Source organism: Momordica charantia (genome assembly GCF_013281855.1).
Source record: "Momordica charantia cultivar OHB3-1 chromosome 5 unlocalized genomic scaffold, Mcharantia_2.0 BLBB01000005.1, whole genome shotgun sequence".
Lineage (NCBI taxonomy): Eukaryota > Viridiplantae > Streptophyta > Magnoliopsida > Cucurbitales > Cucurbitaceae > Momordica > Momordica charantia.
In genome coordinates, this window is record NW_028275163.1 from 21,527,919 (window position 1) to 21,552,667 (window position 24,749).

At 33.4% G+C, this 24,749-nt stretch overlaps 2 protein-coding genes and 1 long non-coding RNA gene across 4 annotated transcripts; 2 read left to right on the top strand and 1 right to left on the bottom strand.

The window, feature by feature from the left end:
* Nucleotides 1-1,060: 1,060 nt before the first annotated feature.
* On the top strand, nt 1,061-3,008 carry LOC111019359 (uncharacterized). Its single transcript, XR_002602534.2, has 3 exons — nt 1,061-1,748; nt 2,402-2,456; nt 2,569-3,008. It is a non-coding gene; the product is annotated as an uncharacterized LOC111019359 (long non-coding RNA).
* Nucleotides 3,009-9,581: 6,573 nt separating this feature from the next.
* Nucleotides 9,582-17,400, top strand: ABCG22 (ABC-2 type transporter family protein). Of its 2 annotated transcripts, XM_022295766.2 has the most exons (10): nt 9,582-9,737; nt 9,847-10,264; nt 11,867-11,937; nt 12,504-12,739; nt 12,818-12,973; nt 13,070-13,253; nt 13,337-13,645; nt 14,123-14,410; nt 15,787-16,179; nt 16,802-17,400. In XM_022295766.2, exons 2-10 carry the CDS (start codon nt 9,865-9,867, stop codon nt 17,021-17,023), a joined length of 2,259 nt encoding a protein of 752 aa, XP_022151458.1. In that variant the 5' UTR covers nt 9,582-9,737; nt 9,847-9,864; the 3' UTR covers nt 17,024-17,400. The 2 variants fall into 2 exon arrangements, with proteins under 2 accessions (XP_022151458.1, XP_022151459.1); XM_022295767.2 differs by lacking the exons at nt 9,582-9,737; nt 9,847-10,264 and adding an exon at nt 12,088-12,169 and having other exon boundaries at nt 11,878-11,937.
* On the bottom strand, nt 17,355-23,307 carry CRTISO (carotenoid isomerase). Its single transcript, XM_022295768.2, has 13 exons — nt 22,300-23,307; nt 21,243-21,449; nt 21,053-21,152; nt 20,454-20,536; nt 20,252-20,308; nt 20,026-20,178; nt 19,877-19,955; nt 19,609-19,757; nt 19,371-19,505; nt 18,872-18,985; nt 18,100-18,210; nt 17,905-18,013; nt 17,355-17,673 (listed from the first exon to the last, which is right to left on the bottom strand). Exons 1-13 carry the CDS (start codon nt 22,867-22,869, stop codon nt 17,600-17,602), a joined length of 1,941 nt encoding a protein of 646 aa, XP_022151460.1. The 5' UTR covers nt 22,870-23,307; the 3' UTR covers nt 17,355-17,599.
* Between the last annotated feature and the right edge of the window lie 1,442 nt (nt 23,308-24,749).

Sequence of the window (24,749 nt, forward strand, 5' to 3'; positions counted from 1 at the left end):
TGGACACAAAATTAAAAGTTCTCACGAGTGTATTAGAATTTTTGTTTTCCATTGTAAGTACAAGGACAGTCTATTAGAATTTTGTTAAAATTTAGGAACTAGATAGACATGCCTCAAAATTCGAAGACCTATTAGAATTAACTCAAGAATTAAAAGTTCAGTGACCAAATTTATAGCCTAATGAGAATTTTGTTTGTCGTGGGATTTTACAAGCGGTAGCCATTTTGTCTTTCCAACTTTTTATGTGAATTACCATAGAACAGGATATGGAGCAACAACAATATTTTACTGATTTTGGAAAGGAAACGATGGCACTTTCTTGCTAAGTTCTATGCTTATGATGATTCTCATCTTCTCTTAATAGATTACCTGCGAGCTGTGAACTCCTTCACGTGAACCTGGCACCACCTTGCTTGGATATTAATATCTTCTACAGTACAGTCCTTCATTTTCCTTTTTGTTTTATTTACTCCAACCATCTACTCTTTTAAAATGCTACTCATATGCTTTTTAATTGTGACCATTTATTGATAGGGCAGTATTCATATATCACTATTTTATTCAGTTATCAATGCCCTTGATAAGATAACAAGGGGTGAAACATTAACAGTACATGAAAGGACGTGTAAATTAAAACCTGTATTTGTTTGTTTTTTTGTTTGGTATCAAGACATATCATTCAGCTTGCCTCTGTATTTGACCAAAATAATGTACCAGCTATGCAGAAAGCTGCGTAAAACTTATTTGAGTTTCGTTTCTTAGATGTTTGTCGTATTACGACCACGTACATGTAATGTTTCATTAACTCTAGGTCTCTGGCAATAACCATGTGCCAATAAATGTTGGTCCTTCACTGAGGTCATTTTTATTTTGATAAGTGTTTCTGATTGTGGATAGCTGACAAAAGCTGGTAGAGGGAAGCTTCCAAGTATTTTCTTGCGCCTATGTGGAAGATTTCCTAATCGTCACTAAAGGGGAATTATATCATTTACTTGGAACAGTTCACACAGGTACTATAAGGAGGCCGCATTTGCCAAGCCACCTAACAGGTAAAGGATTCAGTAATGTGTTCTCTGTTCAAATTGATTGATTTGTTCTTGGGACAGGCTTGTATAAAGTTGTATAAGATAACTAAGCTTGCTTATAGTGTGGATTAGAGTATTTCATTTCATCAATACCCTACAATTTCTTTCAAAAATACAAAATAATTTTTAAAATTTTCATGATATTTGGCTATATATTAGAAAAGAAATCCGAAAAACTAGATACATATTGTTTATTTCGTTTCAGGGCAATCGTTCATTCCAATACAAAAGTGATAATATGAAGAATATGAATTCAGAGACATAAAGGAGTCTACTGTAAGTATTGTTATCATTATCTCAAGCTCTTATCTTGATCTAAATATTAATGCTTTTATCTGGATCTAAATATTAGTGATTGCTTTTCACTTTTGATGCACCTCATATTTATCTTAATGACCAGGGGCACTTCTCTTTCAGTCATGGGCTGGTTGAAGCACATGATTTTTTTATTGTTGGACTAAACAGCACATGATCTCTGACCTAACACTGTTTTTATTTTCTCTCTTTCTTCTTTTTCACACAGCTGATGCCTTTTTTTCTTTTTTCTTTTCAATAACCTCATTACAGTTAACTTTTCCCTTCATTTTCAAGCCAGCAGATGAAAGTTGGAGAAGGCAATGGAAAGTTGTCCAATTCCCACCAACCACTGTCACCTTCTAACAAGTTAGTTACCTTTCTTTTGTCAATTTCAGCTTCTTGCACCATATGAGTCATTTTGTTGCTGTTTGTTGCCCTATATATATCATTAAGAACTTTCCACATTTAATTCAAACAGGTAGAGAAAAACAGTGTTGTGATTTCTTAGGTCAGCCACACCTACACCCTTATTCACATTACTGGAGGGTCATGCATGCTCTGAGTGATGTTAAAAATCTCTTCTCCTTTCTTTTCGAATCAATATTTTGTTTCTTCGACACAAAGAACATGTTTCGATAGCTACTTTTGTAAAATTTTCCGGTCCTGAGAATAAGCATTCCACAGACTCTAGATCAAAAACAATGCTCAAAAGTTAATCTGAGCATCGCTCAACTGGTTAAAATATATATCTCCGACCAAAAGGTTAAAGGTTCAAATCCCCAACTCCAGTATCGTTGAATTCCAAAAAGAAAAAGGAAAGAAGACATTGCACAACACCTCAACCTTTTTAAATTGAAGTTGCCTATTCTAAGTTGGATTGATCTTGATATCTTTTTGTAGTTCAACTCGTGGAGTGGGTAGAAATTTGAATATCTTTTATCTTAGAAAATAAACGTATAATATCTTAATCAATTGAGTTGTGTTTGGGTTGACCGTTGATTTCATATCTTTTTTTTTAGTACAACAAATGTGAGGATGGGAGATCGAACTTCCGACCTCATGGAAAGGAATAAGGTATTTTAACTATTGAGCTATTGCTCATGCTGGGAAATCTCATAGTTTAGTTAAATTTAGAATGGTTTTAATTTATTGCTAGAAAAATTTTCTCATATGATCTTGTTGGCAGGGAATTTGAACCCATTTCTTCCTTGATTGATGGTTCCAAAGTCCACATCTTGGCATGTGGATGCTGATAGCCCCTTAACTTGGCCTTCTGATCTTTGGCTTTGCATATGAAAAGTCAAGTAAGTGACCTAAAAGTAGAGCTTTTAACTTTCTAATTCTTTTTCTTTTCTCGTACCAAAGTAATGGCTGGATGGATTGCTGAACACCTTTTAATTAATAGTCTCTTATTTTTTTTGTTTATTTATATATTTTTAGTAGCTCTTTGATGACTTGATTGTCAATTTATGTAATTATGAATACAATTTTGAACTAGTCAGCAACCAAAAACCTACTTATTGGATGAATGAGTACTAGTCAGCATCTTTCTTCTGTACAATCATTAAATTTTTTACTAGAAAAGATAAATGCAATTTTTTTCAAAAAAAGTAATAGACTATTAATTTGAGTGGTGGTCAACATAAAAAAGGAAAAAAAAAAAAAAAAAACTTCTATGTGTCTAGGTTTGAGAAATACATAACTTTTGTTCAAAGCATACAACCATCTTATTATATATGAAATTCCCTTCCATTTTTTAAATTTAATATTTCTCAAAATTGAAAAAGGAAACGGTTAGATCTATTATGCTAACGTGATAAAATAGTCCAAATTAACAAAAAAAATATATTTAAATACTACTTTTCCCCATCTTTTGGTTTGGGTTCAGGTTCATTTTGATATTTGTACTTTCAAATTTTTGTTTATTTTAGTTATTAGAACATTTGTTTTTGTCTTTATACTTTTTAAATGTGACCATTTTTGTCATTTGATTTTTATTTTTGTCAATCATAATTTTAGTCATAAATTTGTATTAAAATTTTGTAAATAGAAATTAAATTAATTATTTTTTAAAAATATGAAGATCAAAATAAATATTTAAAAAGTTGAGATTAAAAAATCAAATGAATGTTTTAAAAGTAGTCTAAAATAAACTAATGTGAAACTTATAGAAATGAAAATAGTATTTAACTTAAAATTTGCAACCTCTAAATTGATTGATTCCACTAAAAATAAAATTGGAGGCAATAAAAAAATTCCCAATCGCACTAAAAACAATATGGTGCTTTTTAAATAAAAAGAAAAACCAAAACATACAGTTGTTGGAAAAGTAGTCAAATCTTGATGATTGTGAAAGCCAAAAAGATATCGTTTGGAAAAAGGAGAAAAACTAGAAAATGAAAATAAATACTTTTTGAAGCAAAAAAAAGAAGAAAAGATATTAACGTCCCATCGGGAATGCGTGATCTTAAAAGTCCACGTGGAAGGACCACGCGCAAAACGCGTTATCCTCCATCCACGTGTCCCGCGGTGACTCACAGCCATCCATCCAGCTGTCAGCAAACAGCTTGCTCCTTCTAATCCTGAAACGTGGCAGGAGAATGACGGGTAAGCTGGCTTCCATTTTCTTTTTTCTTTTTCTAGTCAATGGCAAAGATATTTAAAGTGACAAGTTCTAGCAATTATATATATATATTCAGAAACATCAATTTTTACCCTCAATTTGATAGCGTGTATCACTTTCCACTCCCAAACTTTTCGATTTCATATATTTATACTTTAAATTCTGATGAGTATTACAATCTTAAATTTAAACTTTAAAAACTATGGTAATTTTTATCTTATAGTTGATTTTCATTTAAAAAATACTTGAAAAAAGTATTCGCAGATGCAAGAGTGATAGGATCGGGTATTTTATTTTTTTTTAATTTGTAGGTTTTAGTAGAATTATTTAATATTTTTTATTAATCAAACTTAATTAGGTATAAAGCTGGATTTTTATTAAATTTATTTATTGTTAAAATTAGTAATAGATGATGAAAATGAATGGAATTGAAAATTTAAGATGAGAATTAACCCAACTTGTCAAATTTAATAGTATAAATTGATTTTTTTTCTTTTTTTTTTCTTTAAGAAATAATTTGGTATAAATATGATGGCTTTTAAAATTATTCTAGTTTGTTTTATTTTCAAAATATCTACAATAAATCTTGATCTTTAAAAATTTGAGGTTAAATTATAAGTTTGGTTCTTAAATTTCTAAAGTTTGGTTTATTTAGTTCGTGCAACTTTAAAAAAGTTTCTATAGTTCGTTAAATTTTTAAAATTGTGTCTGTATAATCTATGAACCATTAATTTTGTGTTTGATGGGTCATTGACGTTAACTCAATGTGTTGTTTAAGGAATATGGCTGGTCGGACATCTGGTGATATAATCATATATGAACGGAGTTAACATAGTGATTATTAAACATAAAATTGAAACTTCAAAAACGTAGTAGAAACATTTACCAACCTAAACATATATAGCTTAGGTTAAGACACTTATCTCCGTCCAAAAAATCGTGAGTTCGAATCCCCATCTCATATATTGTACTAAAAAAAATAGTATAAACATTTTAAAATCGATTGAAAGATACCATCTTAAAAGTTTATGATGTGTGGCTAATATATAGGTTTTTATATCAACTAGACAAATTTATTTTTAAAAACTATTTTCGAATTCTGTGATCAAAATAATAAAAATTATAAAAATAATATTTAACTACATGCAAAAGAAATGTAGAACATTGAAAGGTAGAACTACATGCCAAAGAAAGATTTGATAACATACTATTTCATATTATAAACTGATTTCATTGAGTATATTATAAATTATACAATTCTAGAAAATTATAACAAAAATATTAATAAATAAATTAATATTAATTTATAAATATTGAATTGACTTCTAAATTTATTATTAAACATATTTTTAAAAATATTGAGAAACAACTTAAATCGATTTTTTATTTAATCTCTTGTTTCTATATATATATATTCGAATCATCCAAATGCAATCTATTTCGATAAATAAACTTGTAATTTAACCAAAAAAAATAATTAAAATAAAAAAGAAATTGAGAGGGAGGGGGGCCAGAGGGAGGAGCAATGACAGAGTAGAAGGTCACGTCCCTGTCACGTGGCATTGCCTGAGGAGTCGGGCACCGCCCTTCTGCTTATAGTTTTTTTTTTCTTTTCTTTTATAAAAACAAAAATAAATAAATAAAAGATTGAGAGTTATTAATGCGTTTGCCTTTTTCTCTTTGCCACTTAGTACTTTTCGTCTCTCCTCTCTCTTTCTCTCTCTCTCTCTCCAAATATTTTTTCAACTATTTTTCTCTCTCTCAAATTCTAGTTTATCCATTTCTTATTTCATTTAACAAAAAATATATATATATATTCGATAAATTTTTCTGTACTTTTAAAAAAATTTTAACGAATACTCTCAACTTTCAAACGTGAGAAAGTTTGTGCATGATTTCTATGGTTAACTTTGTCAATTTAACATTTGACATGTCATATTGATGATATTATTTTAAGATTATATGAAAGAGTTTATTTTGAGCCGATTCAACTGTGACACCCATTCGAGAATAACTTATAGAATAACGCACTTAACTTATTACCATTTGAAAGATATATGGTTCGATCCAATCTTTCTGTAATTGTTAAATAATTTGTATTAAACGCAGAGTTAAATGATGCATTAAATTTTTTTGAAGTATTAAGACGGATAAAACAAAAAAAAATTAAACTAGAATAAGTTAACAGAAACAACCACAAAACTTCAATTTAATATTTTATTAGTTTTAAATTTCTAGATTTATCTGATTTTAAAATTTTAGAAAATTAATCACAGTTGTTATTCTTCCCTAAACATTTTCCCTTGTTTTCTCTATTTGTTGTTGGTGACTAATTAATTTAATAAAATACTTATTATTATTTTTCCTTTCATAATAAATGTATTATATATTAATATCTATATCAACCAGCTTATTTAAATTATATATATGTTCACGTTTATTATACACCTTTAGATTTTTCTTTTTGAAACGGTTATACGTATTTTAAAATTGACTTGATATGAGAAGGAACAAAATAAAATTATATTTAACAAAATATGGAAGAAAATAAATAATGTAACATTTTTTTAATGTTACTTTTTGTTGAAAAAGTATTATATCTATATATATATATATTTTAATTATCTCTATATTTCCATATATTCCCTTTCATGCATGAATATATATATATATAAATGGGGGAGGTTAATAAATAGTTTTGAATGGATTCGTTAGATATATAATTTGTGTTGAAAGATTTGAAATAGAAACAAAAAATAACACTTTTCAAAAGTACTTAAACATGCTAGAAAAATGTGAAAATAAAGAATAAAAAAATCAATAAATATATTTAAGGGTGAAACGTGGCAAATTGTGGTGGATGGAGGATGAGCAATCACCCAACCAAAATACATCTAACTTGTTACCATTAGCTGCCAAAATTGTCCTTTTTTTTTCTTTTTTTTTTTCTTTTTATAATATTCCTCTTCACTACACCCACCATTACTAAAAAAAAATTAAAAATTAAAATAATAAGCATTTTAAATTTAACTTTCAATGCATTGCTTTTTACATTAATTATGAAGAAGGTCAAAACATTATATCTTTATTATAACCCAATATGCATTCACTAAGCTTTATACATATACAACTCAATTATTACTAAAGACATATTTTTTATTGGTGTAAAATCTTTGCAAGTGTTATGTAATTGTTAATTAATAAATTATTAGTCACTAATAGGTCAACCTCATTTATTCGGTAAAATTTCTCATAATTCTTCTTTTTAGTATAACAGTGCAGCGTAGATGATTGTGTCAGCTTCGATATCAAGAAAGATAATAGATGTCTTTATCCACTAAACTAGTCTTGAATTAACATGTGTGATGCGATATCAATATATATGTATAGTATTTCCGCACATAAAAATTTAAATCTTATATATATTTTTTTGGTTAATTCAAGACTTATTTAGAATTCGTCAGTGTATAAACAGCGTTCGTGCACCAAACAATTTCGTATACGTTTCTCTCGCTCTCTCAAATTTGAACCTCTAATCATGCTAAGTTAGAGTTGAGTATAGTTTAATCAATCAATAGATTGTGGTTCGGAAAAGTTGTAGACACTTAGAAATAATAATATTGAGCATTAAAGAAGGGGAGGTGTGAATTAGATAATGAGAGGATAAGATCATAATGGCACAACTCATTCCTTTTTCTTGATGACACAAAATAATGAACCAAATATTATTAAAGCCATGTTTGGTTTCTTAATCATTTGAAAAAAAAAAAAACATGAAAGTTCTTGAATGATAAATTTGATGAACTGTTTGTTAGTTATAATTATGATTTATATTATAAGGTGAGAATTTGAACCTTCAACCTTAAGAAAAGAAGTAGATGTACAACTATATTCATGTTACTTGATGAACTTTGATAAAAAATTTTATTGCTTAATGGTTCTATTAGTTGAAGATTTAGTAGTTCTTTGAGTAGGAAATTGTATGATTAATAAAATTAATTATCTTTCTGTTCTTATTTTATAATTGTTTTAATTTAAAGATTTTATGAATAATGGTTTTTATTATCTTTTAGAGTGAAGATTTGAATCTCGGACCTTTTGATAAAAGGATGTATATCTTTAGCTAGTCGAGCTATTGACAATTAAAAATGTTTGACAATATTAAGAATGAAAATAGAATATTTATTAAATAAATTTAATTATTTTCTTAATTATATGATAACTATTTTATTTTTTTTTAAAATACGCTTGTTCACCTAGGCTCTCTGTTCTATATATAATATATTTCCTAAAAGCACTTTTAAAATTGCAACGAATTTTTAAAATAATTTCTAAAAAAACACTGAATTCTTTTTTATATTTGACTAAGATTAAAAGAATTGGTTTTAAAAAACTAGTAATTACATTATCTTCTAAACAAAAATTTATTACAAAACTCAAAACTGGTCATATTTTTCCTTATTTCATGTGTGGATAATATTATTTTTTTCTTTTTATATTTGAGTTGATAATTAAAGACTTGAAAAATTGTTGTGGTGGGCATCCTTTTTGTATTGGATATTCAAAATATAGTATTTCTTTTATGTTTATCCAAAATTGTGGCCAATTTTTGTTGTTATACTGGCCAATAAATCAAACTAACTATTTAAAAAAATTTTAAAAATTGATGTCGTTTAGCTTACGTTAGTAAATCTATATAACTGGACATGGTTGCATTTACCATTTCTTTTATTTTTACTTTATAATAAAGTTATTTTTGCTACCAAAGTTTTAATTTAGTGAATAGAACTACTCTTAATTATTCAAAAGTATTATCCAAAAAAAAATTCAAAAGTTAAAAAATCATGATGTTTTTTTACACTTTTTTTTTAATTGTTTCATATAAGTATTGAATTTTGTATATATACTATTAAATGCTATTTATTGAACAATATTATTTAGTATATATACACATACAAGATAATGTATCATAATTCCATCAAAAGAAAGAAATGTAAACATCAGTGGATCAAAACAAACTTCCAAAAGTTTTGTTCAATTCCTTTGTAAAGAGGTAATGTAAGAGCAAAGTATGGCCTCACATTTGGCCACCAAAAAGGACCCAACTCCAAATAAAATAAATAATAAATAAATAATACGAGCTCTCCAAATACTCTACAAAAACTTCATTAATGTTTAAAGTTTTCCCTTAACTTGACCGAAAACCCCAACTTAGAAAGCAAAACGACACACGAAAAAACCTCGAATGTCATCACGACATCATTAATATCTTAGCTTATTTTTCTACGATCATATATATATATAAATATATTGATTGTTGTATATGATATTATACTAGAGGCTATGTACTACCTTAATTCGATAGAAATTGCCTGAAAATGAAACTGGTCTCTATGCACACGAAAAAAACGAATCTTCCGAACACGTGTACGGCTAAGATGGTAGGGCTATTTGAGAATGATTGATGCCTGATGGCATGGTATAAAATGTCTAAGAAACTAATTACCATGTCTAAAGTTACATCATTGCCACAAATATGGCACAATTGTTATATACTAGATAACACAAGGGTACTTTTGGTACTAAGAAATAAACTATTTCCTCCTCTTATTGCTCTTTATATAAGAAGTGAATGTGCACCATTGAAGGTGCAATAGATTGAGCCACCTCTCTCTCTCTCCAAGTTCTTCACTATTATCTCTCCACTCTCCTCCTTCAACATCACAAAAAAGGTAAACACAATATGAACTTATATATATATATGTATATATGTATGGATATGTTGTTTCACAATGATGAATGTCAAAACTTAACTGTCTCACATTGCACTCTCTTCATTAGGTAGGAAGGTTGAGCAACATGGAGAAAACAAGTTCATTAGGCCTGGCGAGGACGAAATCGGATCAATTGTTGGAGAAGGTGACAGCGGCGTTCAAGTCTCCAACGTCGAGCGGCGAGGCCAATGGGGTGGTGGCTGAGAGTGGCAGCATGACCATGTCGAGGAAGTCGAGCAGGCAGATGCTGACAGTTCCTTCACCGGGCCGTGGCGGGGGTGGGGGTGGGGGCAGCGGGGGCAGAAACACACACATCAGGAAGTCTAGGAGTGCACAACTGAAGCTGGATTTGGATGACTTGGGCAGTGGTGCAGCTCTGAGTAGAGCTTCAAGTGCGAGCTTGGGCTTGTCATTCTCCTTCACTGGCTTCACTCTCCCACCTGATGAAATTGCAGATTCCAAGCCATTCAGTGATGAAGATATACGTAAGTAATTAATTCTAAATCAATCTGCAACTTCGATTTTCTGAGCTCTATGGAAATAATTTGAGTTGAAAATTTACACAGAAGCAAGAACAGTACAATGAATATTATTCATGAAAGGAAGTTATTTAAATACAATATATATAGATATACTGCTATTTTCGAAGATTTGTCGTCGCTGTCTTCTTCTTCTTCTTCATCTACTTTCTTTTTCTGTTCATGTTTTCTTCTTACTTTTTGATATGGTCCACACAATGTATTAAGCCACAAAGAGTTTCAGAGAAAGTAAACAAAAAGGTTCAGTCCTTTAGCAAACTCTTATTCATTTTTCTGGTCCCCCTTTGTTTGGTAAAGGGAAAGTGTCAGGGTTTCCCTTATAATGGGAAAACTAAAAACAGGTGTGCAATAAAAGTACTCAAAATCTTACGGCTGTATCTGTATGTCTGACCTTCTGCCCTCTCGCTCTCTCTCTAATTATAAATTACATATGTTTTAGTCTTCCAAAGCATGGGAAAATAAACGATTATAACGTTTAAGAAAATTACATTTTTTTAATCTTTTTCCGAAACTTGTGTGCCTATTCTTAGTAATTCCCCCCAATTTCATGTACTGTAAGTACAATTTTGGAATGTATTCCCCTCTTTTAATTTAAAATACCCCATGCAACAGCCAGTTTGTCTTGGCTTGCATTTTCTCTTTGTTCTCTCTTTTTATTCTCTTTTTTTTTTTTGGGGGGGGGGGGAGGTGGTGGTTGATTTGGCCTAATCCAAGACGCTTGACATGTTTTTTTTTTGTTCAACAATATGTGGAGGTGGAGATTTGAACTTCCGACCTTTTTGGTCAATGAATATGTCATGTCCAGTTAGACCAGTTGAGTTATGTTCAGGCCGATGAATACTTTATATGTTTTTTTTGACTGGGGTTTGACACCAAACTTGAAAAGAAAAAGACTGTTAGTCGGTACTTATAATCAAATCAGCAGAGTGACTAGGGCCCATAAATTTAGAAATATTTTGTTTTATTTAATGGTAAAGTCAAGCCATTGAGGACTTCAATTTCATATTTATAGGCCCTAATTTCCTACCTACCTTTGACTCCTTCCCTGTATATGCAATTGACGATTTTTTTACTCTTTTCTTACACTTAATAGATTATTTTAGAACCTCTTGCACTACTTAAGTTACGTTTAGCCCATTGTTAGCTACCAAAAATATTATTAGAATACTAAGGGTACGTTAGTCACTAGTTAAGGAATTTGTTATAGGAATGTGGTTATGAATAGAGAAAGCTAGCAGGGACGAAAGCAACCAATGGTTGAGTTGTTTAGGCTTGAGTTTACTCAGGAGGGAGACATCCAAGTTCCTCAAACTACTTGGGGTGTTCGTTTGTATTTCTTATTTTTGCAAGTTACCAATATATTTCTCTGGTTTTTATCACCCATGTTTTTGTACGTTTTTTTCCCACTTCAATCATTCTCAATAGAAGTTGGTTTCTCATATTAAAAAAATAATAATGGTACTTCTATATTTAAAAAATAATGAAGTATCTTGAGGTAAATTACCAACTTCAACCGTTTTAACTTCTAATATGCATATAATATAACAGCGGAGGATGTAGAAGCAGGAACAGGCAAGGCCAGATTTCAAACAGAACCAACTATGCCAATTCACCTCAAGGTAAATAAAGTGAAATTTCATCATTGAAATAAAATGATTATCCTCCTATACATGGCCACCCATTCTTTGATAACAAAAAAAGAGAGTATTCAAAGTAGTATGTGTTGTTTTTCTGATAGCAAATGAATTTATGTCTATCTATTTGGACAGGCAAAATACAGGGAGATTGATGTAGAGATAAAAGCACAACCCCCATAGAACATGGCTAAGCTAGCATGCAAATTATAGCATGGTCAGGTTCAGTCTTGTACAAAGTTTCATTTTATATGACAATTCATGTACAAGACTCATCCAATTTCCACCTAACTGAAGAACAAAATAAGAACCAGAAAGATAAAAGAAAGGAAAAAAAAAAAGCTAGTCAAAGCATATCGCTTTCTAGAGGGAATTAAAGAAGGGTTAAAAAGTGAAACTATTTGCATACCTTTTGGAAAATATAGCCTTCTCTCACTTGAGTTGAATCTTTTGCCTAAAATATAGCCTTCTCTCAATTGAGTTGAATCTTCAACAACTTTTACATAGCTCAATTCATCTTCATTCTGTTGTGTGGATGAAAAATTTTGCAGTTCAGGGACGTTACTTATAAAGTAATTCTAAAGGGATTGCGGACAAGTGCAGAGAAGGAGATCCTGAATGGGATTACCGGTTCGGTAAACCCAGGCGAAGTTCTGGCCTTAATGGGACCTTCAGGAAGTGGCAAGACAACATTACTCAATCTGCTTGGAGGCCGGCTCATTCGGTCTACTGCTGGCGGTTCCATTACTTACAATGATCAACCATACAATAAGTTCCTGAAAAGCAGGCAATAATCCTAGACAGAGTGATTAAAAGATATTGATACAACATACTTTGATCATGATAAAATAAAATGCCATTGCAGGATAGGATTCGTAATGCAGGAGGATGTTCTATTTCCCCACCTGACAGTGAAAGAAACACTGAGATATGCAGCTCTGCTTCGATTGCCAAAAACATTGACTAAAGAGCAAAAGGAAAAGCGTGCAATTGACGTCATCTATGAGCTGGGCCTTGAAAGGTAAATCTTAGCAGTTCCTTCCGACTAAAAATGTATTGAAGCACAGGATATTACACTCTTCTGGGAATAGGCATTTATCAACATAGCCATCTGCAGGTGCCAGGATACAATGATTGGTGGCTCCTTTGTCCGTGGGGTTTCAGGTGGAGAAAGGCGTAGGGTCTGTATAGGCAACGAGATTTTAATCAACCCCTCTCTGCTGTTTCTTGATGAACCAACCTCTGGCTTGGATTCTACAACAGCATTGAGAATTGTTCAGATTTTACAAGAGATAGCAGAAGTATATGCATATATATCTTCAATCTTCTTTTGTTCTGCTGATTAGCTCCAATGTAGAATGACTAAGTTTTTCTTCCATGGCAGGCTGGGAAGACTGTCGTGACGACAATTCACCAACCATCTAGCAGATTATTTCACAAATTTGACAAGCTAATTCTTCTTGGGAAGGGAAGCTTGATCTATTATGGCAAAGCATCAGAAGCAATGAATTATTTCTCATCTATAGGGTGTTCCCCACTTATTACCATGAATCCTGCTGAGTTCTTACTTGACCTTGCAAACGGTAACCTCAATGATGTGTCTGTTCCATCAGAGTTAGAGGACAGGGTGCAAATAGAGAATTCTGAGGCTGAAATTAGACAGGAAAGACCTTCTCCAGCTCAAGTGCAGGAGGTATGTTTAGGGAAATCAAGCCACCATTATGAATTCTTCTGCTTTGATTTTAATATGATTATAATCCACTTTGAAATAACCCGATTGTACTAGAGTCCAGTTACCAAGAATTTCTATAGCAGAATTGAAGATCATCTCAATCTCATAAAAAAAAAAAAAAAAAAAATCGTCTGAACTATATCAACTACTTAAAATTATAATTTTCAAGTTCCGTTCCTAGATGTTTATTTATATCATCTTGTAGCCATGGATTTGATCAAACTCCAATCAACTATTTGAGAACAGTCTATTCCCATGATTATCAGAACTGAACAACAAAATGAACAAAGGAACTAAAGCAAAGATACTAAAGTAACATAGTTGTAAACAGAAGTAAATTTCCATACCAAAATCAAATCTAATTACAGCTTACAATACCTGCAATAATATGCCCTTAAAACAAACGACAATAGTTTTGATTTGGAGAATTTAAAGCAGTATCTGGTGGAGGCTTACGAGACGAGAGTTGCAGAGAAGGAAAAGAGGAAAATGCTGGCGCCTCTGACGCTCGACGAAGAGATGAAATCGAAGGTATCGTCTTCGAAAAGGCAATGGGGAGCGAGCTGGTGGGAACAATACACCATACTGTTCCGAAGAGGAATCAAAGAAAGACGCCATGAATACTTCAGCTGGCTGAGAATCACTCAAGTTCTGGCCACCGCCATAATTCTAGGGTTACTGTGGTGGCAATCGGACAGTAGAACTCCCAAAGGCTTGCAAGATCAGGTAATTTTCGAACTCCTCCATTGTTGCAGAAATTTGAAGCTTGAATTTTGAGAATTTTGCAGAGGATTTTAGTTTTTTTGTGTTCTTGCATGCTTATATTACAGAGGTGAAAGTGAAACTCAGGAGAAAATAAGATAATATTATTTTGCAAAAAAATAATAATAATAATATTAACGAGCTGATTGAGAATTAAATGGAAATGAGAAATTCATGTTCTTTACTTATAATTTTTTGGAATAAAAACAGAGCTTATTGATATTGGTTATTAAAAAATAAGTTTAGTATTTTAACCAGTGTGCTAATTTTATTTTATTAATATTTTCTAATAACATTTAATATTAACAAATAATAAATAATTAAAATAAAATCACATCCACTAAAAAAATTTACGTTCATATAAAATATTAATAACTTTTATTGTTATAATATTTAATAATAATAAATTATATTTTAACAATTTTATTGATATTGATTAATAATAGTTAAACATAAAATTATAGTATTTCATAATAAATTCAAATCAACTTTTAAAGTTGTATAATCTTTTTATTAGAAGAAAATTTATTAGTATTATAAATAAACAAAGAAATGGTGAAATTGTGAACCATTAATAGAAAATATGATTTCATTAATGGAAGAGAGATAAAAGATAAAAATTGCTAATAATTACTGAAAAGGTATAGAGTAAAATGAGAATATAATTGATGAGATTTTAGGATTCTCACATTTGGATGGATCCTACCCATTTATTCAATTCTTACGTTAAAATGAAAATTTGTATTCTCGTTCCTTGATTCTCATTCATAAACTAAACGGGCTTAAATTGCAAATTTATGCTCAATGGTTGATTTTTTATTTTTGAATTTTTTTTTAGTTCATGAACAATGAGTGGGTCGAGGGATTTTAACTTCTGACCTCACAAAATATGACCTTGTATTTTAACCAATTGAACTATATTCATATTGACAGTCTTAATTTCAAAATTGTCTTTATAACTTTTTAAAGTTTTAAATTGGTCCCTACAATTTAGTCCATCACTCAAATTTTTTATGCCAATCATTACTATACTTAAATTTGTACCTCTATCAGTTCAGCTATACTCGAGTTGATTCTGACCTCGCAAATGTTATCTGTGTTTTAGCCAATTGAGCTATACTCGAGTTGATCTTTATGGTTTTTTAAATTCTAACCTCACAAATTGTCGATGACAGTCATTGTTGTACTAACACGTTCATTTACGCAATAACGAGCTAAAATTTTTCGTTTGGCTAACTGTATTAGTTGGCGAACATGTAGATAGTAGAGGTAGCATATGTTAGAACAAAAAACTTGCAGTGGAAATAAGAAAATGGGTGTTTTTTGTTGTTTGTTTGAAGGCTGGGCTGCTGTTCTTCATAGCAGTGTTTTGGGGGTTCTTCCCAGTGTTCACAGCAATATTCACATTCCCACAAGAGAGAGCAATGTTGAGCAAAGAAAGAGCGGCTGATATGTACAGATTGAGTGCTTACTTTTTGGCAAGAACTACCAGTGACCTTCCACTTGATCTCTTGCTCCCCATTCTCTTCCTTCTTGTTGTCTACTTCATGGCTGGCCTCAGGCTCAGTCCTGCCCCTTTCTTCCTCACCATGATCACCGTCTTCCTCTCCATCGTCGCTGCTCAGGGCCTCGGCTTGGCCATCGGAGCTACGCTCATGGATGTCAAGAAGGCTACCACCTTCGCCTCCGTCACCGTCATGACCTTCATGCTCGCCGGTGGATTCTTCGTACAGGTATTACTCTTCTTCTTCCTACATGTTGGTAGACCATACTATTCTTTCTTTCTAATAATTGAGAGTCGGAGGCACATGCTTCATAAGCTCACCGCTCACCTGAAGGTTCGAACACGAGACCTCTAAGATCATATTATTCTAGTATTTAGATTTTACATTGATTTTAGTCTATATACAACGTAATTTGCTTGAAGTATAGAAACTAAGAACCCGATAACCATTGTTTTTAGTTTTGTCTTTGAAAATTAAACTTGCCACCACTATTTCCACCTATGTTTTCCTTTGTCTCGTTATCAACTTTTTAAAAAACATTTTCAAAATTTAACCCAAATTTTAAAAAAATAAGAACAATAAAGTTTCTGAAAACTTATTTTTTTAGAAAAAAAAAAATTCGACTAAAAATTCAAATGTATTTAGAAGAAAGGTGAAAAACACTGCAAGAAAATATGCCTAATTTTTAGAAACTAGAAACTAAAAACAAATCATACACTATTTTGATCTCTGGATTTGACCCCATTTTGATCCAAATAATTTTGGGAATTCAGTTATTAGTTCATATACTTTGAGCAAACTTCATTTTTAGTTTGTCCAGAAAGAAGACATTTTCCTGAAATTTTTGCAGAAAGTTCCAGTGTTCATATCATGGATCCGCTTTGTATCTTTCAACTATCACACATACAAGCTCCTTCTAAAGGTGCAGTACAACCACATCATACCCGCCGTGAACGGTATGAGAATGGACAACGGAGTAGTGGAAGTTACAGCTCTAGTCGCCATGGTTTTCGGGTATCGGCTATTGGCTTACGTTTCGTTGAGGAGGATGAAGCTACAATCAGGAAGTTAATATAAACAAAGTGCAAAATACTCTCAGAGGAAGATTTGCTACAAGAGCAATCAGAGCATTGGTTTACTTGTGCTTCAATTTGAGTTCCAAGGTCTAACAAATAGTAAAAATCTCCATTTTGGCAACTTTTCCCTGCTATTGTACTCTTAAAAGAAAAAGGAAAACTTACCTTCCGGGACGGGTGATAGCATTGAAGGCAACGGGAACATGTTAGTCATCGTCAACATGGGTTGCTCCTGGAGGTGCTTCTCACTTCAGCATCTAGCTAGAACATTTAAATATAGTGGCCTGAAACAGTAGAGTTTAGTTCCAAATCCATGAACATAAAATGTTGGCAGAACTCTTCTTTTTCTTTTATAAAACAAACATTCAGTTCAGAGGTTCTTTTCTTGGTACAAACTCTTTTTCTTATTCATTGACAGATTGATTACCGTCACAATCTGTTACATTAATCGTAAATATACGAGTATGATGTTGCTACTGCTCTATTTCTAAAGAATGGTAAGCCTTTGTTACACAGCTGACCCCATAAGACTTTTACGGTGCAATGGACAGACTGCATTCTCACATCAAAACTCAGGCCAAGGTCCTAAACCAACCGAGTAGTCCAAGAAGGGCAGCATCCAAAATGGGGGACTTCTTTTGAAGACCTGTCAAGGTGGTAAGAATTAGGGGCGGTAGAACTCTAGCCAAACTGAGAAGAAACTAGACGCCGTGGAACAGATATTCGGAACTCGAAGTTATGAGTTGTGTAGTTCATTAGACAAGTAATTTATAACTCAGAGATATGAGATAAAATTCTTTTCGGTAAACTAGGCAAGTTGGTAAATGATCATCAACAATCTGGAAAAATCGAAAGAGGTGAGAGGTGTATAGCTCACCAATATCTGCAGCTACTCGGTGTGCACACATCACTCCAGAAAAGGCTACAGCTATTACTCCTTGTCCGGGAAAGCAGCTATCACCAACACAATACAGGCCATCTATAGCCTGCAGGTCGTAATCAGTGTCCCTTCAGTCGGATGTAAATTAACCATCCACATAAACAAGAGGCTTAATTTCAACCATAAACTTACAGTTGTATTAAAAGGCATTCCAAGTAATCCCTTGGGAGTTCTACGTGGCATCGGTCCATAGGTACCACTATTACGAGCTAAGAATCGCCTATGTGTCTTTGGTGTCCCGACCTGTCACCATTCCATAAATTTTTAACCAACACATTATTAAGAGCGAGTAACTGTGTGGTTTTAAGTTGATGCAATCTAATAGTGTTTATGCAACTTTTTGAGAAGGCATAAGCAACTTTAACCAGACAAATAATTAGAAGGCTTTGTACTAGAGGAAAATAATGTTTCAATAATATTAAATTTAAAGTGTTTATTCCAATCCACCAACTCAAATATCACAGGCAAGTACCAAAATTAGACATAATTAAGACATAAAAATACAGCCTCATTGATCAAGAAACAGTAAATAAATAAATAAAACCGATGAGATTTACTGTCCTGCATATGGAAATATTTGAGATTCATATTGAATAAATACAATAATTTCTCTTGGAAAGGTGATTTGTCAGGTCCATTTGCTATACAACATAAACAGAAGGAACAACATACTCCAATGCCATTCATATGAATACTGGATAGTAAAACACACTGCTTTCGTTATTTACTTTTCGTATTGAGACAAACTTATGGATTATTTTAACAAGTACAATCCTAAAACTTACTTCACCTAATTATTTTGATTCGAGATTTTAAAAACGCAGCACAGTATACTCTAAAGAGAGGTCCAGTTTTAAAAAACAGCAAGACTGTTTAGCAGGCAGCATTAGAACAAAACATATACCTCCATAAAATCAATAGATGATTTAAGGCCTGGAAATAGCTCCTTCTCAAGTCTAGTAATGATTTCACCCGCTATCAGCTCCTTCTTCGCTTCGTAGTCTTTTACAGAGAGCCCCTGGTATAGGAAAAAATAGCTCAACTGTGAAATTACATATAACATGCACCACAACCAATCATATGGAGGGTGAAAGGGGCAGATGGAGGTAAGTATGTTAAGAATATATATAAGGATTAAATATATCTTAGCCTATCAACTTAAACTTTTAGGTTTAGAAGTAATTTACTATAGAATCAGTGTTCAAACCCTTGTAATGTTTTATTTCCTCCTAATTGATATTAATAGTTCATATGTTTGGTTTCAAGAAAATCAAATTGATATATGAGTCCATACGTGAGGGGGAGGGTTAAGAATACATGTAAAAGATAAAATAATATAACAGCTTAAGTTTTTGGTTTTAGAGTAATTAAAGTCAGAATATTAACTAAAATGCTGTACTCACCTCCCAGTCCTCTATGGAAGAAGTGGTAAAAATGTGAAGAATATGACGTCCCTCTGGAGCTAATGATGCATCAAGAACAGTTGGGATGCTCAAAAAGATGCTTCCATATGGCTCCTCTAACCTTGTCCAATCACTCTAATAATAAAGAGAGAAACGGTAAGATGGTCTCGATGCAATTCCCATGAAAAGTTAAACGGAACTGTTAGAAAAAATAGCACTAATCAAAGCATCAAACTACCTCAAGCACAAAATGGTGACAATCTGTGTCTGGGGGTAGAACCTCGGCTTTTACCCCCATATGAATTGAAAGAAAAGATGGGGCCTTTACATAAAGTTTCTGAAAGCTTTCCTCTTCTTTGGGAAGGTCCACTCCTTGTAACAGCTTTCCTTAAACAAAGCGGGGTTCATACATACAGTAATTATTAAAATTCGAGGAGATAAGAGACAGATGAAATTCAACCAAGTAATATAATAAGTTCTTCTATGAATTTGAGTGCAAAACTAACCAAAGGTATCCCATCTGGTAGCATTTGATATAATAGTTTTAGCAAAGAACTCTCTTCCATCAGACAGCTTCACACCTACCTACAATATAAATCAAGCAAATAATAAAAGTGGACACAATAATAAACACAAACCTTAACATCTAACTCACAGCTTTGCCATCCTCGGTTATTATATTTGTCACATTTGCTTTATACATTATCGTGCTGCCATGATCAACCAGACCCTTTGCCAAGGACTTTGCAATTCCACCGACGCCACCAACAGGGTAGTTAATCCCACCAAAATGCCTGTCACATAAAACCTGAAGCCGACAGTATATCATGAATCAGGACGAATTGAAGAAAAAGAATGAAAATAGACTTTATAAGTCTTACCAAAGCTGCATTTATCATTGGTGTTTGTAAAGCATTCACCGTGCTAACGATAAAACACTGCAGAAGCACCACAAATAAATTTATCCAAGAGAAATATATGGACTCATGGAGTAGGGAGAAAAAAAACCCATTAATATGTAAATAGAATGGAAAATACTAAACTTACAGCAAATATCTCAATTAATCAATTCTCTAAGCTCACCTCTGCATCGATAAAGGACAATAAACGGGGATCCTTAATGTACTTCCGAGCCAAGTCTCCAGCATTTTGAGGCAAGTAGTATGCTGCAATGTGGATAGATTTATATATTTTCAAAGAGGGAAGATGTATATTAACCAACATAATTAATGAAAGGGTGATATTAATCATGATTCATTATCATATGCTGTAGCCAAGACAAAACTGACTACTTAAAGATGAATAAGCGAGAAAGCATTTCTTCTTAGATGGCAACCATCATTGGTCCATAGAAATTATGCTACAGAGGGGGTTAGTTTGGCTCACAACTGGAAAGGATATTTGATGCTTAAGAGTGAAAATTTTCTGCAACTGAGGAGGAGATGGTATGAATGTAACTCGCAAAATGGATGCAGATAAAATCCGGTTTTTTTTTTGGATAAGAAACTTTGTAAAAAAAAAAGGAGAAAAAAGACAAAATAAGGGCTGGGGAAGAGGGATCCCCATCCAAAATCCGATTATTTGTCGCATATATTTTGCATATTGGTTATTTCTACCTTCAAAACTTTTACTCAGCAATTTTCAAAAATATATATTCAATCAAAAGAAATAAAAATCATTACCAAGTGTGAGGCATTCAAGAGGCTTCTGAAAGAATTGTCCGAAAAGGTATATTGGCTCCTCCAGTGATTTTAATTCCAATGAGTTTAAAGCATTGAATATCTACCCATGTAATCAAGTTTGTCATGTAAGTCAATGGTTGTGGAGATAAAAATGTGGAGGAAGATGCAGTCATCTCAATCAAAAACTGACCTTCCAACAATTTCCATAGAATTTTAGGATTCCTTCTTTTTCATGGGGGAAATAGCTGACAAGTTCTTCAATAAATTCACCGTATTCTCTATGAACCCGTACCGAAAGATTATTTGGTAGATGGAAATGAACAGTGGTTGGATCTGGTAGCACTTGCATCTCACAACCAACTGCTGACAAAGCTTGGGTGATCAAATTTAGATTTCCCTGCCCAGCATATTTGTTGAATAAAGACCCAAGAAAACTACCAACTAAATGACTCAAAATGAAGATAAAATTACAGCAAAATTTCCTGTGAAATAACCCATGAATAAAAGATGAAAGTTGCATTTTCAGACAACCGCTTTGAAATCAAATATATATATACCAAAAGTGCAAAATGGAGCAACCCATCAACCAAATGAAATGAACTAATGAAGTGAGTGAAATATAATTTTAAAGGAAAATTCCAATAATCAGAATATGGAAAATCCCTCTCGAGATCTTGTAGAAGAACACTATTTCTAATTTACTTCAATGTATCTTTCCATTGATCGAGAGAGCATATACACCAAAGAGTTCTAAACTAACCACGTTCCCATATACTTTTAATGTGCTACTTACCTCTTTCTCCAGTTATAGTTTAAGAACCTAACCCTTCTCACTAGTTCTCTTCCATAGTCGACGAAGTTCACATTAGTTGGTGTATATACATGGCTCTTTACACAAGTATACTGCTCCATCCCAGGCATATATGCTTTAAAGTCTACTTCTAACAAATTTCCAAGTCTGTTCAGGGATAAATTATTGAGTAGACTAGTTTTCTCTCATGATTTTGCCCTTTCTAATGTATAGTTCAACAATTAGAGGCCTAACATCACTCTCTCTCACTTTGTGAACAAAAGAAGTCAAGGGCATGAAAAACTATTAAAACCAAAATGTAATAGCATGCTTTGCATCTGAATTCAGTCATATTCTGAACCACTTTAAACACTAATAAAAACAATAATAAATGAACAAACAGAGTTGAACAAAAGAGATGCAAGGATCGCAACTAAATTCCATCCCAAAAACAGACCTTATCACTGAAACCAAACATTACAGAAGACCCAACATCAAAAGTATACCCATCCCTCTGGTAATACCCAGAGCTCCCACCAGGAATCACATACTTCTCTAAAACCAAAACCTTGGCTCCCTTCACTGCTAATTGAGTAGAAGCAACCAAACCCCCAATACCTGACCCAATAACAATAGCATCATACATATTCTTATCCTCGCCTCCTCGCTCCACTGCTTCATCATCGCTCAAAGCCAGTTTTGATTTCAAAATGAACCTCTCACTCCTCGAATTCGCCCCAGAAAAGCCAGTGCCCAAAAATTTAGCTTGAACTTTTCTGGGTTTCATATTCCCCGGCTGCACAGTCTTAGATAACCCCAAGTTCTTGCGATTGAACCCGGAATCTCTCATACATCGCTTTCTGTAACACTCAACGGAGAGTAATTCGGGCTTTTGGCATCTGGGTTTGCTCCTATCGAGTATTTGGGCGTTGCCCAGATGACAAAACAGGGGGGAGTGGGAATTATAAACGGCAGATGGAGAATTGAACGCCAGCCCTGGAATTGAAAGAGGGCGGACAACAGCCATTTTGATCTCTCAGCTTCAGACGGTGGAGGGTTCAGTAGTTGGGCTATCGTTGCCTTCGAACTGCGAAGCAATATGAACCAGTGGGACGGTTTTGATTCCAACCCATGATTCCTTTGGAAGATGAGACAAAATGGGCGTTCGATTTGCTCTTCTTTTATCGCAAAACTATGAATGGAAGTGGCTTTTTTCGCTCCCTGCTTCGGTAACTGGCACGGAAATTGGTTGTTGGTGGGGCAGTGGAAAGTTGGAACTGCAATTACTTGGTGAGTGGGTGGCGGAATCCAATTTCTTCGCCTTTTCTTGATGACAGAATGGCAACTGAATCAGAAATTTCCGATTTCTGTGCTTCTAATGTGACATTGTGGCAGTACTTCCCTCAAAATTCTCCCGAATTCACCTAAATCTGTGGAGGATGAAATGCGTTCCGGCAAGTTGGCATAGGTAACCTCAAAGAGTTTATATCTGTTCAAATGACCCCAATTAAAAAAATTGACTCAACTGACCCAATTTATTATCTGGAATATAATATTGAAGGGGTAAATTACTATTTTAGCCTCAATCTGGAACGCAAATAAGAAGTCGCAATTTCCCCCCTTTTTTTTAATATTTTCGTTCGTATATTAGTCTAGGTTGAGGCTAAGAATCGTATATTCACTTCCCCCTTTTAAATTATAGTACCACGACTCAATCTGAACGTTCGTGATGGAATTAACACGACCATGGTTCGATGATTGTTAGCCTGACCATGGCCGTGATTGTTAGCTAGGTTGACCGTGGTTCTTGTTTAGCTGACCATGGCCGTGAAAAGTATAACTACGGTCGTGGTGTTCATGAAGACAAGCAATGAACTAGGTTGACCATGGTTCTTGTTTAGCTCACCATGGCCGTGAAATGTATAACCACAGCCATGGTGTTCATGAATACAACCAATGAGCTGAGGTTGACCATGGTTCTTGTTAGCTGACCATGGCCGTGAAAAGTATAACCACGGTCGTGGTGTTCATGAAGACAAGCAATGCGCTAGGTTGACCGTGATTCTTGTTTAGTTGACCATGGTCGTGAAAAGTATAACCACGGCCGTGGTGTTCATGAAAACAACCAATGAGGTGGGGTTGACCGTGGTTCTTGTTAGCTGACCATGGCCGTGAAAAATACAACCACAGCCGTGGTGTTCATGAAGACAACCAATGGGCGCGGGTTGACCGTGGTTAAATTGGTTGCTTTACCATGGCCTTGAAAGGTACGACCACGGCCGTGAATTAAATGACAATTATACCCCTCAATTGAAATTGTAACCGTTGGTATCCTCTCATTTCATCTTCGTTTCTTTTCTTCCGTTTTTGTTTTTGTGTTCGCCCATCCGATTTACTCTACTTCACTCTATACTGGTTTTTGCAATTTCGTGCTCCAAATCGCTTCCTATATCTGAAACGTCGAGGTTAGCACATTTTTTTTTTGTATTTGCACCCTGTTTATGGTAAGAAAAGAGTTTTTTTGTACTCATATTTGCGATTTTTTTTCGTCTTTCATTCCTTCAATGGCCGCCTATTTAGTATTTGCGGTACTTCTAGGGCTTGAAATCGGCGGTTTTGGTTTCTGATTTGATGTATTTCTTTCTCTGCGCGGTTGTGGTTGAAATTTTTATTTACGGCCTTAGGGTTTATGTTTTCTACTGTAGAAGTCGTTCAAATTTTGTGTTTGCGTTGGTTTGTCTGGGTTTTTGTTAAGCGTTCTCCTTCTGTTTTAGTTGAACCACGACCATTAATGGGTTTCGAAATTTTGGTTGAACCACGGCCATTAACATGACCATGGTTGGCGAAGGAAGTATCGATTCTAGGCAAATTAATGTGCTTGTTAAGGACCGTGGTTGAACCAAAATT

Excerpts from the sequence above, each read along its gene's own strand:
- ABCG22 (XM_022295766.2), top strand. The coding sequence starts at position 9,865 with ATGGAGAAAACAAGTTCATTAGGCCTGGCGAGGACGAAATCGGATCAA. Across the intron at positions 13,646-14,122 it reads CTCCAGCTCAAGTGCAGGAG|TATCTGGTGGAGGCTTACGA; the intron begins GTATGTTTAGGG and ends AATTTAAAGCAG. Across the intron at positions 16,180-16,801 it reads CCGGTGGATTCTTCGTACAG|AAAGTTCCAGTGTTCATATC; the intron begins GTATTACTCTTC and ends AAATTTTTGCAG.
- CRTISO (XM_022295768.2), bottom strand. The coding sequence starts at position 22,869 with ATGGCTGTTGTCCGCCCTCTTTCAATTCCAGGGCTGGCGTTCAATTCT. Across the intron at positions 20,309-20,453 it reads TGTCCTTTATCGATGCAGAG|TGTTTTATCGTTAGCACGGT; the intron begins GTGAGCTTAGAG and ends GTGCTTCTGCAG. Across the intron at positions 20,179-20,251 it reads CAATGATAAATGCAGCTTTG|GTTTTATGTGACAGGCATTT; the intron begins GTAAGACTTATA and ends TGTCGGCTTCAG.